This window comes from Gordionus sp. m RMFG-2023, chromosome 1 (genome assembly GCF_954871325.1).
Source record: "Gordionus sp. m RMFG-2023 chromosome 1, tfGorSpeb1-WG-v2, whole genome shotgun sequence".
In the NCBI taxonomy this organism is placed as follows: Eukaryota; Metazoa; Nematomorpha; class Gordioida; order Chordodea; family Parachordodidae; genus Gordionus; species Gordionus sp. m RMFG-2023.
Window position 1 is genome coordinate 5,357,371 of NC_088775.1, and position 15,717 is coordinate 5,373,087.

The window sequence follows — 15,717 nt, forward strand, 5'->3', positions numbered from 1 at the left end:
AAATATAAATTAGAATATATATAAAAACAAAAAAGTAAAAATTTTATAATATAAAAAGTAAGGTTACGCCGTATAAAAAATAAAATTAGATTATAAAAAATAATAAAAATTAGATTACAAAAAGTTCAAATGCAAAAAACAAAAAGTAAGATAAAGAATTAGATTATAACGCAACAAATTTAAACAAAGGATATATCTCAAAAATAAAATACAAACAAAATTAGTTATGAAAAAAGATTTGTATTCTGATTATTCTTTTATTATAATTAAAAATAAAATTTCAATTCCTATGGGTTTTATAAAATAAAATTTTGAAATATATAATTTTTTAAATATACTACCTTTGATTGTTTTCTTTAAATAATTAACTAGTATAAATTAGGATCAAATTACCTGTTCATTTTCAATTTACCTGTCTCTCTATCTCACATTTCTCTTCAACGAGAGTTACGCCCAAGAAACGATCCTTCATGATCATATGTGAACAAATTTTGTATAAAAAATTTAAAAATGCTCAAAAAATTAAGTATATTAGAAATCTACCGAACTAAGATAAAGTATATATATAGCCTATTTGATCTAGCTATAGACGAAAAAAGAAAATTATTTATTTTGGGAATTAATCATGATATATCGATTTTTCATTTATTAAAATTTCAATTCGTAAGAAAGATAGAAGGTTTAATTTTATTAAATATTATATTATTATGTATAATAGCTCATCAAGATGATATAAAATGTTTGATATACACATCAAATTTCGAATATTTTTTCTCTGGTTCTATAGACAAGGTTGTAATACAATGGTCTGCAGAAAATTTTCAACCAATCCTTAAATTTATGTTATTAATATTAGTATTTTATGGTTAAACATTTTTTAGATTTCAAGAACCTCTACTCTGCTTATCGTACAATAATAATTATCAAATATTATTAGCTTGCAGTTCTACTGAATATGGTATTTAAATTTAAATCAAATATAATATTATTGATAACAGGCCTATGGATTAGTTCTAAAAAATCAATAGAAAAGCATTATTTATATAATATAAACTGTTGTAAATGGAATAATAAAGGAAATCATTTTGTTTTAGGCCTAAGTAATGGTTCTATATTTATAGGAGATGAAGTATTAAATAATTATACAAATAAACAAAGATTTAATTTCTAGAATGGTGAAAAAATATTAAATTTCAAAACTCATAAAAATCCTATTATTTCTATAGTATGGATTCAAAAGTTTATAAATTATTTTAATATATTAATTTAAATGTTATATATGTAGTGATGTATTAGTTGCCTTAAATGATGAAGGTCTGCTAAGCTTTTACAATGCCAATGGAGAACAGGTATATTTATAAAATATAAATCAATGCAATCCAACCTTTCCTACAAAATATATTAGATCATGTTTTTACCAAAATATTAACATTTGCATGGCCTGGCTCGGATTTAAAAAAAATTTTTTTTGGTCTGGTCAAATGATATAAGTATTTGTGTATATATCAGGCCTATTTTTTCAAATCTTCCTTTATTTTTTTAAATATAGTTTAAATTTTAACAATGAATGCAATTGTATTTTTGTTCTTTCTATAAAAAACGAAAAATATTAGTTCCTTGTTTCTTGCAAAAATTGTAAAATATATATTATTTTATTTTAAAATTTAGGCTAACATTTTTTTTTTTTAAAAAGGCCCAGGCTAGTGTTGTTAGATGCCTCCATTTTTTTACTCAACAGTAGATTTAGCTATAAGAAGCAGAAAGGTTTTAACATCTATAAGCAAAATCTTGAGGCTGACTAAATTATTGGGTTAGCCATTTTTAAAAATCAAGCCATTTAACAACACATTCCCAGTCCAAAGCTAATTTTGGCAGGGTATGAGCCAGGCCTACTTTTTCAGACATCTAATTAGTGTGAATGAAGAAAATATCGAAAAAAATTAATACAAGCTAAAATGTAAAAGACTAACATTTGAATCAATCATAGCAGGCAGCAAAATAAATATAAAGGCTTGCAATAAATACAATATTTGAATGGTTAAATATAGGAAATCCCTCTTTAAATGTGGCGGAGGAGTATTTATCATAAAATAAAATTATTAAGTTATGGATGTATACAATACAAGTGTAAGTGTCATGTAATAAAGGCAAGTCAATTTAATAAGCATGGTACCATAGCTTACTGCTATTAAGTTTGTATAGGGTAAATAAATTAAATTGTGAGAAAGCTAAAATATGGAAAAAAATAAAATTATTTAGCTTTAAAAAAAATGCAAATTTAAATAAATGAGAAACAAATCTTTTGTCAATAAAAATTATTCTAAAAATGTAAAACAAATCTTTTGTAACAATAAAAATTATTCTAAAAATGTAAAAAAAAAATAATAAATTAAAAATTTTAGGCCAGGTCGTAAAATGAGAAAATAAAATGTCGGGTTCATCGTTTTTGAAAAAGAAAGGAAAAGTCTTTTAATTTACTTTGGATTTTGCGAATATTGATTTAATTTAAGATGATTACATTTCAAAAAATTATAGTCAAGTCAGGAACACCTGAATTCATACAATTTTACCTTACAATAATCGAATTCAAATTGAGGAAATTTGGTCCATAGGGCTAATGAACAAATTCAACTATAATATCTTTTCATAAATCACGAAAACTCAACCACTCTAAAATTTGTGAGTGAAAGAAGTAGAAAAAAAAAAGACATCTTCTCCTTTCTTTTTAATATTAACTAAATTAGGAAAAATAAATAAAAAGACATGGACAACAAATGTCAGGTTCATTTTCTTTCCACCGAAAAAAAAGTAGTGTTGTGTTAAATGGCTCACTCAATATTTTATTCAAAAAAAAATATTACGCAAGCCTGAAGATTTTGTGCGTAGATGCTATAAAGGTTTGGATCGAGGTTTAGGCAATATTTTTCTGGCTTAAATATTGAATTTGTCCTTTTTTAAAAATCTATTCCAATCGAACCGTTTAACAACACTGGAAAGAAGTATTTTTTTTTAAGAAAATAAGTTATTTACATCTAAAAATGCATATAAATACATTTAATTTGAATAACAAGTATAGCAATTCCTGAAAAGTTAAAGTAGTGCCAAGCTAATATATACATAAAATGGCGAATCTATTTCCTCAAAGAAGAGGCCTAAAAATTAGGTATCAAAAAAAATCCATTAAACAAGGGAATTAGTAGATGGATGGTTAAATGAAATATAAACAGAAAGCCGCGATTTTCGATATTAAGAAATTGGCGGGGTGACGCATGGACCAACAAAGTAAAGAGCGTAATAAGTATCAGGTCGCTTCTTACGCGATTTAAGTTGCGCGTGTAAAGGAAGGCTCTCCTGAGATATTTCCTCCCGACATTCTTGAATAAGACAAGACTCGAAAGTCTTCGCAAGAGATTGAAATCCAACCATAGATAAATATCAATGCTTAACGAATCAATCCTCGTGCCTATCCAATACCGAAATTTCCTCTATTTATTTTGTTCCAAAATGGCCCCTGATTTTTCAGCATTCTTTTTTTTAAAGGGATAGACCCGCCATTTTTTTTATATTAGCTCGACATTACCCTTAATCTTTAACAACGAACAGACCAGTTTTCGTAAAAAAAAGAATGATAACGAATGTGATTGGCTGAAAGCCATGCCCCGTTGGCATTACCTTGAAACGAGTTGATTCTTTTCTGTCATTGGAGGAAATTTTTATCAATTAATTTATACCCTTTAGACGGATTAAAAAAAAATTGATAATGGGTAGCCGCTTAATTTTTCCTGCATACCTCTATTATGAGAAATCGAGAATCTATATACTCCATACAATGTATATTTAGAGAGTATTCCTTTAGTTAACGCATTAAAATATTTCTTTTAGTACATGCTTCCTCCTATTATCGAAATAAATACACGGGTAGTGATTATATGACGTTTAAACAACTGCCAAAATTTATTAAAGTCCAATAAGACCCATGTTAGTTCGATCTACTATATAATCCCCCCACCCCCTTGACCCTTGCTGGATTCGAACCCAGAACTATCGGATTGTGTTTCACGTACCGAACCGACTAGGCTACAGACGTTACTCAGAAAACAGAACATTTTTATATATAATAATGATTAAATTACCAACGCTATCAAATATTTTAATAAAATCAAATAACATTTAACGCCTAAATATAATGACTACTTACCAAAAAAAAAATCTTTATTTATGCCTGTACTCATTTTTTATACAAACCATTCCCCTTTGGCTCGTAATGCCATCCTCTCAACGTTTAAACTTATGACTATTTTTAAGACCAATAAATCGAAGACGTTAAGCTTTAAAGCCACGTTGCTGGTATCTGTGCAACCAGCGGAAAGCTATTGCGATTACATTATCGTAGGTGGCGTGATGGGTATATTCGAAATATATAACAGAGATGGAATCGAGATTACGAACTCAACCATTCTACCTTCCCCCATGGCCGAGTATGTTAATGATAAAATTAATACATATATATATATATATATATATATATTTTCTTATTCGAAATTTAAAAAAAAAAATTTTTTTAAAGTGATATCAAATCCGGAAATATTACTTGTTGCGCCATTTATCATTCCGAATCTCGTCAGGATAACTTTATGGTAAATATATATATTTTTGATAAATTACGGAGCTTTGAAACCTGGACGAATGAACAAAAAGGAGTTCTAATTTCCGGTTCTGGATATTTTTTTTTTTTAAAAGTGGTTTCCCGTTTTTATTTTTTGTTATGACCGGCTCCTAGAAAATAATGGTTTCCGGTTGTGATTCCCTATGTTCTTAGAGTTCCGCTTTAAACGAACGGGCAAAACTTCTCTTTTTTTTTATAAAATGGAGATTAATTTAATTTTTTTTATTTAAAGTTATTCGGGACCAATCTATGCGAAATATGTTCGCATAAACTCAACTTGGGTATCGAGATTATACACGCCATCTATTTTAACGTGTACGCCTTCGTCCAAATATCTACCGATATAATTGTCCAGGATTTATTGAGTCATAAGAAAGGTTTCCTTATATATATATATATATATATTATATAATCCATATTGAAGCTTATTGCCGTATTTTATTACAGGGCCCTATGTTAATTAATGTAATTTTGACAAAGCCGCAGAACCTTTTCAATAATTTTCAATTTTGGCCCTTTCCCTATATTTATTGTCCAAAAAAGTAATCGTCATTGGGCCCTTTTCATCGAAATATATATTAAGCATCGAGATAATTATTAATGGATTGCAGTGAAATGGCAAGTCAAACGCCGCGGGCATCAAATTAACGAAATCTCTGATTTTAGTCGATATTTTTTTTTGTTAATAAATTGAGTTAACCTTTTTGCATCGCTAACGCCTGATTGCATTTACCATGCTTTGTTGTAATCAATCTATTTTATTTTTTTTTTAAAAAACAAGCAATAATAAAATGCAGAGATGTCATAACCAACGTAGCCTTGTATCGTAACAAATTGATGGTAAGGATTTTTTATTGCAATTATAATTTTTCTATTTATTAAGATCCTTTTTTTTTTATTAAAAAATTGATAAATTTTTGAGAGTTCGGAAGAAAAGTTGGTTAGTAATTGGAATTATCTTAGAAAAGTAATTATGCCCCAAAACCCCCTAATTTAAAAATATTTAAAATAAATTTTTTCTGATAAAATTATTGTTCCATTTTGGGAACACAAGTTAACCCTATTGTATAATTTTTACTTATAGTTTATAGTTATCAGAAAACGGCAAGCTTCGGGCCGGGCCGAATATTTTAAAAACGATTCATCATATTTAAAAAAATATAATATATATCAGAGATCTGCAGAGGTACCATTTGCACTGCCCGGCCCAGATTTATTTGAAATATATTACAATTATTTTTAATTTTTATAGCTAGCGATTTAAAAATATATATTAGGCCCGGCCCAGGTATATTTAAAAAAATTAAAATATGGCCCTGCCCGTATTTCGGGTTAGGCCAGGCCTGTAGGTCTCTGATATACATATAAAATTGTATCATAGAATGAGTACAATTGGCACCTGAATAATTTTTTCAAGATTTGATTGGCATTGAAAGTGTAAAAATTACAAATTATCTATTTGTCAAACATTCGCCAAAAAAAAATTTGATATTTTTTAAATATTTTAAGGTTTTGACAAGAGGAAACAAACTTATCGTATACGAATCCTCCTTGACTCCCGACAAATCTTTGCACTACAGAATTGTGGAGCGCCATGTTGACGTGTTTGATTCCATCGATATACCTCCCCCATTCGCTAAGGATAAACCTAAAATTCGCGGCGATCTAAGGATGATAATAGATAAAAATCACGCGTATTTGTTGATAAACGCGTTGGACGAAAAGAGCAAATGCTTGATTTTGAGGAGGACTTGTGTAAGTAGCGCTGACGTAAATAACCGGGCCTCTTATTCCGGCGTAAATCCAGAGTGGCAATATCATAGATATAATTTCGCCATTTTATCGGCAATTTTGTTGCAATCGGACAGATGTTTGTACGTTTTAGGCGCGGATATTCGGGTATATACTTTTTTTGATGATGATTAAAATATATTAAAAAAAATTAAAAAATGTGCATTTGCCGATTTTGGAAGCCCATCGGATCAGTTAACGTTGGTCTATAACCGATATTATATCGAATTTATTTATTTTACTACCAGACCTGGTTTCGAGGGCCGATAATGCTACGATCTTAAAAATACGGGCCAGGCTGATTTTACATATAAAAAGATACATTTGTCGTATTAACCATTATTTAAAATTAATTTGTTTAAATATTTATCATATTTATAAATAGTCGCCCGATTTTAATGTATCACATGTAGAACTCGTGATTTCTTTAAAAAGGGACGAGATTTTATAATTATAAATGACTTTTTAACATTTCGGAGTTGAGAATTTATCACCTTTAGTTTTAGAGTTGTGTTGGTAAATTGTATGAGTTATTAATTCATTCGCTTTACATATTTTCCATGTGAAATCATTTGCAAAATAATGCCATTAAATAATTTAGAAATTAATAATCCAGACCTGGCCAAGAAATTTCTGGAACAAAAATCTCGGGCCGGGTTTGAATATTTTGTAGGATCCGTTTTCGGGAGCAGCCTAACATTTTGACCTAGCTTCAAGTCTCTGATCTATTTTATACGTTATATTAAATTAAATGAGTACCGACATTTTTAAAAAAAAATAAAATAGATATATCAGCTGTCCTTCGATAATGACGCGTCAAGCATTAGCGTCCCGCATGCAAGGAGCATAGTAATCCCTGTCGAGATTTATCGGTACAAAAACATGTCCGATTTTTCGAGTATTACGGGTTCGCTCTTTATAAACCACCCGTTTAACATGTCATTGGCCTGCATTTTAAATGTCCGCCGCCAAGTTGGTAGCGATTCGAAGAACAATGCCAATTGTAACGTCGAAGGGTTGATCGGTAACGAGAGCACTATGATAATTTTGCCTCTGGATCTCAATTTACGTGACAAAGGGAAAGGAATCAGCTTATGCTACGAAGTATTAATATTTATTAATTTTTTTTAATGGGAAATAGATCGGAGGTAAGAAAATCCCGTTTAAATCTTCATTTCCGCCAAAATATAGGATCGACTTATTACTAAATAGCCAAAAAAATGCAAAAGAAAATATAAAAAAACCTGAATAAAATACGAAAAATAAAGATGCCACCTAATACCTTAAAAACAAACCAAAATAGGGTGTCCTTTTTATGCCTATACTAAAAAAACAATAAAGTATTCCAAATTATGTCTACCAGGACATAGCCTTTTCTAATGTTTTTATAGTTGTAATTTATTTCCTTGTATGAGTAACATCATTTCATAATAAAATTAATGAATTTTTACAAAAAAATGTAACCAATATTAATGGAAAAATTTTTATGAAGAATTAAGTTTAAATTTTTATCTTTTCCTTAATTCATATTAATCGGCTAAAAATCTATGAGCAAATAGCGAGGAAAATGCAAAAAAAAAGAACAGGACAAGTGGAGAATAAAGATAGGCTTAGGTTATGCTTAAGCTTTGTTGACTAAAATTTCTGTCCTAAATCTACAAATCAAATTTTATCATGATATAAGTTCACCCTAAATTAAATTTGCTCGATATTAATGCTTATAATTAGGTAATGGCTAAATCGACTCAGGCGCCAGCCAGAGAAAATCCGTTTACATTAAGGGATCTTAATTTATATTAGTTTCTTCCAAATTCGAGCTGCTATTTTTTTTAAGAAAAAAAATTCCAGGTTAAAATGTCAGATTTTGGCTAAAAACTTGGTTTAGCGGATTTTTTGGCCGGCTAAAAATTGGTTTAAACGGCTAAAGATGTAGTAAATACGGAACTATACTTTTTTACTTAAAAAAAATACTAACAAGTGGGTTGTCATTTTGTAAAAAAAAAAAGAATCCCCACATCGTATAAATACTTGCTTACAAATATGACAAAATTTTTAGCGTTGTGTTTATTTTTAAAAAATACAGCTTTGTTGTTTAATATGTTTTTTTTTAAAAAACACAAAAGCTATTTTGCGTTTTTAATAATTTACACGTTATCATTTGAATTTGAAACGCGTTATTTAAAATTTACGACAAAAACGCAAACGCTTCAATTTGAAGAACTTATTGACCTTTCAGCGTTTTATGCTTGATTTAATTAACGAAACTTATAATTTCAGGAAAAATTCGGTAAGAAATCGATAACTAGCTTCAGTTGGCATCAACACGCTCCCACCATGTATTGCTACCTCGCGGAACGTGAACCGCATTTGAAGGACGCCGAGCTAGACGGCGTCCATGTATCTCTCACCGTTTGTTACGACAACGAAATTTTATATCAATTGGACGACTTACAAAAAGTAAGTTCTTTTTTAAAAAAATGTTATATACAAATTCCCTACAACGATATTTTTTGGTATATATGAATAATACTATTATCCACCCTTTGTTATTACAATCTTTCACTCACTAAAAAGGGTTGCAAGATTTTATTTTTTGACGCGAACATAATTTACCTACTATCTGTTACATCTTCCGAATCACCCTTTTCAATAATCATACCGCTAGAAATTGTTATAGATCGCTTGTCTGTCAAAAAATTATACGGGTATATATATGTATATATATATGATTGGTGTCGTGTTTTATAGACGTTTACGTGACATTCCTTGTCAATTTATTATTTCTACAAAATCGTTAAAAGCCGGTAAATAATCAGATTTTTTTAAAAAATATATAAATAACACTACTACTCTATTTTGTAATATAGCGAATGCGTACAAATTCTGGAGGGATGTTATAATATCGGTGATCTCGGTCAGCAAGATAACAAGACACCTGACAATGTGGAACTAGAAAATATGTTTTATAAACTTGGTAGTGCCGCCTTTATAGCATCGGATTTAAGGGCTGCCTTAAAATGTTTAGCTTTTTCTAAGACCCATCGTTTTATATCCCAGTCTCTATTTTTGGAAGATGTATTGAGCCATAATCTGTGTCAGGATTCTGCAGATAAGGGCGGCTCAAAGGGTATACTTGAGTACCTCGAAGCGCGTTTAATGAAAGTAATATTTATTTATACGCTTTTAAGTACCTCCTTAATATCAGGGTAAGTTAAGAAAGAGAAATGGCTGATATTTCATTATATTTCCGAATTTGATCTGAATGCAGCTCACTATTTCTCTTTTTTTTCGCTTTTTGAAGAGGTTTGAATTCTAAACTGTGTTCACCTTCATTAAGAAAGAAGAAGAGAGAAAAGAAACGGAAAGAAAAATCTACAAAATTAGTTTATGGGAGGGCTTTCTTTTTAATGTAAAAGAATTATGTATCATAAAATTATGATATATTATGCGACTTTGTTTATTAAATATCGCTAATTAGTAAATTGTTAGCGGCTCAATTTAGACCGATATAGATAGACCGGACCTGATTTATGACCGATTGTTTTAAAATCAGATCGAATATAGTTTTTTTTAAAAAAATCTCGATATCTTTGATCCAAAAAAATTATAAATCTTTAAATTAATATTTCCTCGATTATATCGGTAATCGAATCTTAAATAGCCCGATATCTCGAAACCTTTGCAAACTAAACTCTCTAAACAACCGTCTCTCGTCACAATCGATTCTGTCAATCGGATCAGTCCGAATCACGATGTTCGTAAAATCGAGTCTGACGTGAGTGATGATAAGAAGTGCGAAGCATCAGCGAACCAGGAGGATTTGATTGATCAAGGCAAATACCAAGAGGCTTTTGAATATTTCTCCGAAAATAAATTGAATGATAAGTTTTATTTTTTCTCAATACGAAATAAACAGTTTTCTTAACAATTTAAAAATGACAAAGATAAGTTTTCAACAAAAAAAAGAAATAAAATAGTTGGGGAGGGGGGGGGGGCAAAGAAGGGCTTTCACTGACTCCGAGGCCACTATGCGATTTGAGTTGATTTTAACATTTTAAGAGAGGATCCATGATCACCAATAATTTGAGAAATATTTTTACCTAGAATCTTAAAATGATATCATAAGGGGAGCCTAGGGACCCATTGGTAGAAATAACAGTTGGGATGGTGTGAATATCAGAAAAGTCGTGATACTTTCTAATTTTTAATCCTTTCAGCTGTGATAATCGGATCAATGTCCACGACATCAATTATTAAATGGCGATATTGGATAAATTTTTATTTTCGTTTTTTTCTCAACAAAACTCTTTATACAAAAGAAAAATGGTAATATAATTTTTTTGATATTACTAGTATCAAAATCGGCCAATAAAAATTGACATTGGTGCATCCATTATTGTATATTAATATATTTTTTTGAAGAATTCTTGATTTGGGAACGCTACTTATTACTAAATTACGGGAAACTGATCGCGAAAAGGAGCCCCGCAAATTACTAAACGTAGCCTTGCTCAGTGGAAACATCCTCTACCACAGCAGCCGGTTTCAACCTGGTTCGAACGATTTTAGGAGATGTCAAAATTATTACGAACAGTTGTTGAACCTTTGCGACAGTAAGGAAGCTAACATTTGGGATTTGGAGATCCGCGAAAAATGGAAAATAATTTTTAACAGACTCTTATGTTTGTACTTTACATCTATGTCGGGTTGCATTGCCGCCACCCGAATTAATGGCAGCAAGAATCAGGATACCAATGCCGGTAATTGCGATATCAGCGTTAGTCTATCCGCAGAAAAACTGAACCAAAACCTCTTAATGTTGTGCGACAGATATAGGAATACATTCCCCGGCGACCAAAAACTTTATGTTGCTTACTTCGATAATCTTGTCGAGATGGAATTATTTGATCCGATTGAAGATAGTATGATTTCATTTTTTTTACAAAAAATATTTGAATTTAATCACTTTTACCATTTAAAAAAAACTTTTTTCAAAGATTAATACATATATATCTATAGTTTCTTAATAATAAATTTAACGTAATTGTATTTTTTTTTTAAAAACCGCTTTCCCGGTGGAGTAAACGATCATTTACATTTACGTTTATATTCTTTTATTTAAATTTATTTATAGTTTTAAAGACCAAAGATATTGAAGGACTAACGAATGTTAACCTAGAATCCCTGTTAGGAGATATGATCGATTGCGCTATAAATCAAAAGTGTTATCGAGACGTTTCCTATTATTATAACGTTCTAGCCAATCGTGTTATCAAACAAAATTGTAAAATATAATTTTTAAAAAAATCTATTTTATAATTATTCATATATATTTGTGGGTTTTATTTTTTGGTTTACGCATGATATAAAAAACTGTGTCAAATGGAGAAAAAAAAAATATTTGAGGATATGCTTAAGCAAACCTTTTGACAAACCCCCCCCAGCTGATTGTTACCACTAAAATTATTTATTCCTTATTATATTTCGATTCCAAAAAATTAAACCTAGTTTATTTTTTTCTAATATATATATATATATATATATTGATTAAAATTAAATAATACTTTTTAATTTTAAAAAATAATCAACATAAGTTTAAAAATATATATATATCACATTAAATTGAAGGAAGAAAGAAAATTTAAATATTTAAAATTGTTTTTATAAATTCGTAATATTAAAATGGGGATATACAAAATATTTCAAAAATTGGAAGAAAAAAAATATGAATACATAATTATTATTTTTTGTATATTTGATCAGCAACCATTTCCGTTAGACTGGCTACGTGCTTGCGCAATTCCGAGTTATATTACGTGTACGATAAAATCTATCAATTTTCGGTGATTTTTTATTAAAAATTAAATATCCTTAGTTGTTTTGTGTTGTTTTTGCTTCGAAAATTCGCGACTAACTTTGTTTTAGCTTCCTTCCTTTAACTTTTTTTTAAAATGCCTATAAATTCTCGAGCAAGGTGGAACCGAGAGAGCCACCATGTTTAAAAGAAGTCGGAAGAAAGTTTCGTGAAATCGATTATTTGGCGTTGAAGGAAATCGGTTTTCCAATTATAAATCTGAGGAGTCATTTAAAAACGGGAAATTTTTTTTTTTACTTTTCTTATAACTTTAAAACCACAATCTCTTTGATGGGTCAAATATCAACTCAAATTATATCATTTTATCCGTTGAATCATGTTATAAAAGAATTATTTTATTTTTTTAAAAAATCTCTTTTATGAGTAATGGTATGTGAACTATTTAAGAAATGGCTTAAATATTTGTATTTAAATTTACGCTTCGTTTAAGATGATATTTTTTTTTTAAATCAAAACATTACTCCTGATCAGTAATAATGTGTATGATTTTTTTTTTGTTTTTTTGCTCCTAATGCATTAAGAGATATAAATGTTCTAACTTAATCTACTTAAATATTTAAATCAACTTTTTTTAGGTTAACCCTTTTTCGTTGCATACCAATGAAGACGTATATAATATGTGTCGGTACTTATTTCCTCGCCTCGCTCATCAAACCAAAGATCGCGATTATCCTCTAGCACCTAAAGGAATTTCCGTATATAAAGTGGCTTGGTTATTACTGGAATTAACCATAAAATTGAAAATATTATCCCCGAATTTGATGAAAAGCCTAAATGATTGCATCCATCGATTCACCCCAAACGAGGATACGTTGATTGAGTATCAAATGGAGTCTACTCTTGATTTGATGAATTTTAATCTGGTCGGTATTGATAGGTGAATTTATGTTTTAAAATAATTATAATTGTCGAGTGTTCGTATTATTTTATTTCGTGATAATACTTTTATGCATTATATTTTGTTGCTATCGTAGAATAGGAAAAGATATCTGGGAGCATCCTTTTATGGTGTGCCTTCAAATTAATTTTAGTATCAGGATCCAGTGATATTGTTATAAATGATGTTTTAAAATTATATTTTATAAAGCACGAAAGAAAAATTTATTAACCATCACCATCTGGGCATCTCCTCCATCGATAGGAACCGTTTGTTGTTGAATCTAAAATACATAATATCTCAAAGCACCAACCATGAGAAGATAGAAACAAATTATAAACGCAACATATTTTGTTATTCCTGCGAGGACTACACCGATATTTGGATAGATATGACAGATCAAGTGCATCAATTCGAGTCCAAATGCTCGCAATGTCGAAACCCCTTTATATTTTCCTTTCTGAGTTTTGGTAATAAAGGGCTACGATTTAGAATTTTCATATGCATGTATTTAGAATGTATAACTGCCCATCAAACTTAGAAGTGAATCAGCTATGGTAGGGTTAAAATATTACTTTATTGGGAAGTTTGTCTTTGTTATTGGTAAGGGATTTACCCATTTTATTTCTTAAATTTCGGATTGGCGCCGATTATTCATCTACTATAAAATAGATTTGGGTTATATAATATAACATTTTTGAAGCATTATTATATAGTCAATGCTAGTTTTAATATTGATTTATATTTTAAATACTTACGACAATCTAAAATATGATAGCTTTTGGGTAAATATCAATAAACGTAATTAAAATATAGTCTTAAAGAGTATTTAATGAGTTATAACTTGTAAGTACAATGAAAAAAAATGTATGATTGGTGATCTCAGAAATACGTAATTGAAATGAAACCTATAAATTTTTATTTTTTAAAAATATATTTGTATATCTTTTATGTTATTATAGAAATATTGCCATTAGCCCTTATATATGCTATCAATGAAGACGATTTAAAAATTACTAATAATGATGGTAATAATAATAGCAAACATGCCTATAAACTCCAAGAAATTGACAAAATGCTTAAATCTGGCGAAGTTTTTGAGGTAGCGAACGATTATTGTACTTTGAATGATAATAATAGCGTTAAAAATCACGATAACTTTTATTACTTTAAAAATGCTTTGCCGGATATATCTATCACTCAATGTAATCGATGCTATAAGGTAACGCATAATATATTTTATCTAAACCTGTACACCGTTTTGTTAAACAACCCGATTAAGACTTTATCCAAAATATTATTATGTAAACATGGAGATTTTGCTCATAAATGAGTTTGGAGGGACTGTTTGTACATAATATTATTTTGGCTAAGCTCTTAATCGGGCAGTTTTCAAGCTGTTTAACAACACTAACGTACACAGTTTTGTAAAGGATATGATTTAAATCCTGAGATGAAAATTATTAATAATTATTGGGTTTATAGATTAAAAATTTTGAAGCTTACTTGCAAGGGAATTTCGTTTTACTTGAAACTATTGTCATAATATCCTTATAAAAAATTTCTTACGCCTGAATTTATAGTTAACGGGCTTTCTTCAAACGTCGCTCTATTTAACACAGAGTTATTACGGCTGATTCAGTTTTGAAAACTAATTATAGTTATATCTAAAATAGAGATAATTATTTTATATAATATTTAAGAAAAATAATATTCCTTTTACCAAATTTTATTAACGCATCACAACATGCGTTTTTCAAAGCTACATGCTTATAGATACATACCTATTTTTTGGTTTTATTTTGTAATAACGCTGCGTTAAATAATGCAACGCTTGAAAAAAAAACGCCTTTATTGTAAATGCGGCTCTAGATCTAATATAAAATCAGACAAACAATTCAATTAAAACCCAGATTTTAAATTATAAAAAATAACTAAGCAAATCCATCATATATTAAATAGCTAATCATACAATATCTCCCTCCTTTCAAAATATTTTCATGTTTTTTTTAGATAATTCAATATTTATTATTTATTTATATCAAGATGTTTTATTCCGAAGAATGGGAATTTCACATTATTCAATATAGAGAATGTCCCTTTTGCAGAGTGCCCATTAAACATCCTCCTTGAAGTTTTTATGTGGAAAATAATATATTTATTTTTTAAATAAATGATTGTTATATTTTGTATATTAAATATAATTTTTATATCTTCTATTATATAATGTTTTTTTTTATATGAAAAAAAATTTTAAAGGGCGGAAGTTTCGGCAATATTTTTTATTCGATTCATTTTTTTAGTCTCACTTGACAATGATATTTGCCAATATTTTGTCCCAATTTTTTTTAAACCTCAACGTTGCATTTATAGTAAGCGCGATTTGCTCAAGCGATGCAAAATAACAGCGATAATATTTTTTATAATACGTAATAGCTGTCGTGATTTTTCTCATTTCGCTCAGTACTTATGAATTTATCGATATCAGCAGAGTTGTTAAAATTACGC

General features: G+C 29.1%; 1 protein-coding gene across 4 annotated transcripts; it reads left to right on the forward strand.

Annotated features, from left to right (window-relative positions):
- The first annotated feature begins 432 nt into the window (after window positions 1-432).
- Window positions 433-15,485, forward strand: LOC135922819 (uncharacterized). Of its 4 annotated transcripts, XM_065457303.1 has the most exons (25): window positions 433-526; window positions 570-679; window positions 719-842; window positions 882-958; window positions 999-1,129; window positions 1,172-1,239; window positions 1,286-1,349; window positions 4,306-4,478; window positions 4,568-4,637; window positions 4,899-5,043; window positions 5,448-5,506; window positions 6,176-6,565; window positions 7,244-7,561; window positions 8,735-8,914; window positions 9,032-9,162; window positions 9,325-9,619; window positions 10,119-10,342; window positions 10,880-11,379; window positions 11,592-11,741; window positions 12,221-12,300; window positions 12,908-13,209; window positions 13,420-13,679; window positions 14,172-14,431; window positions 15,256-15,343; window positions 15,469-15,485. In XM_065457303.1, the coding sequence occupies exons 1-24, from the start codon at window positions 471-473 to the stop codon at window positions 15,340-15,342; spliced, it is 4,254 nt and encodes a 1,417-aa protein (XP_065313375.1). In that variant the 5' UTR covers window positions 433-470; the 3' UTR covers window position 15,343; window positions 15,469-15,485. The 4 variants fall into 4 exon arrangements, with proteins under 4 accessions (XP_065313375.1, XP_065313373.1, XP_065313376.1 ...); XM_065457301.1 differs by lacking the exon at window positions 15,469-15,485 and having other exon boundaries at window positions 15,256-15,467; XM_065457304.1 differs by lacking the exons at window positions 14,172-14,431; window positions 15,256-15,343; window positions 15,469-15,485 and having other exon boundaries at window positions 12,908-13,195; window positions 13,420-13,574.
- Window positions 15,486-15,717: the final 232 nt, after the last annotated feature.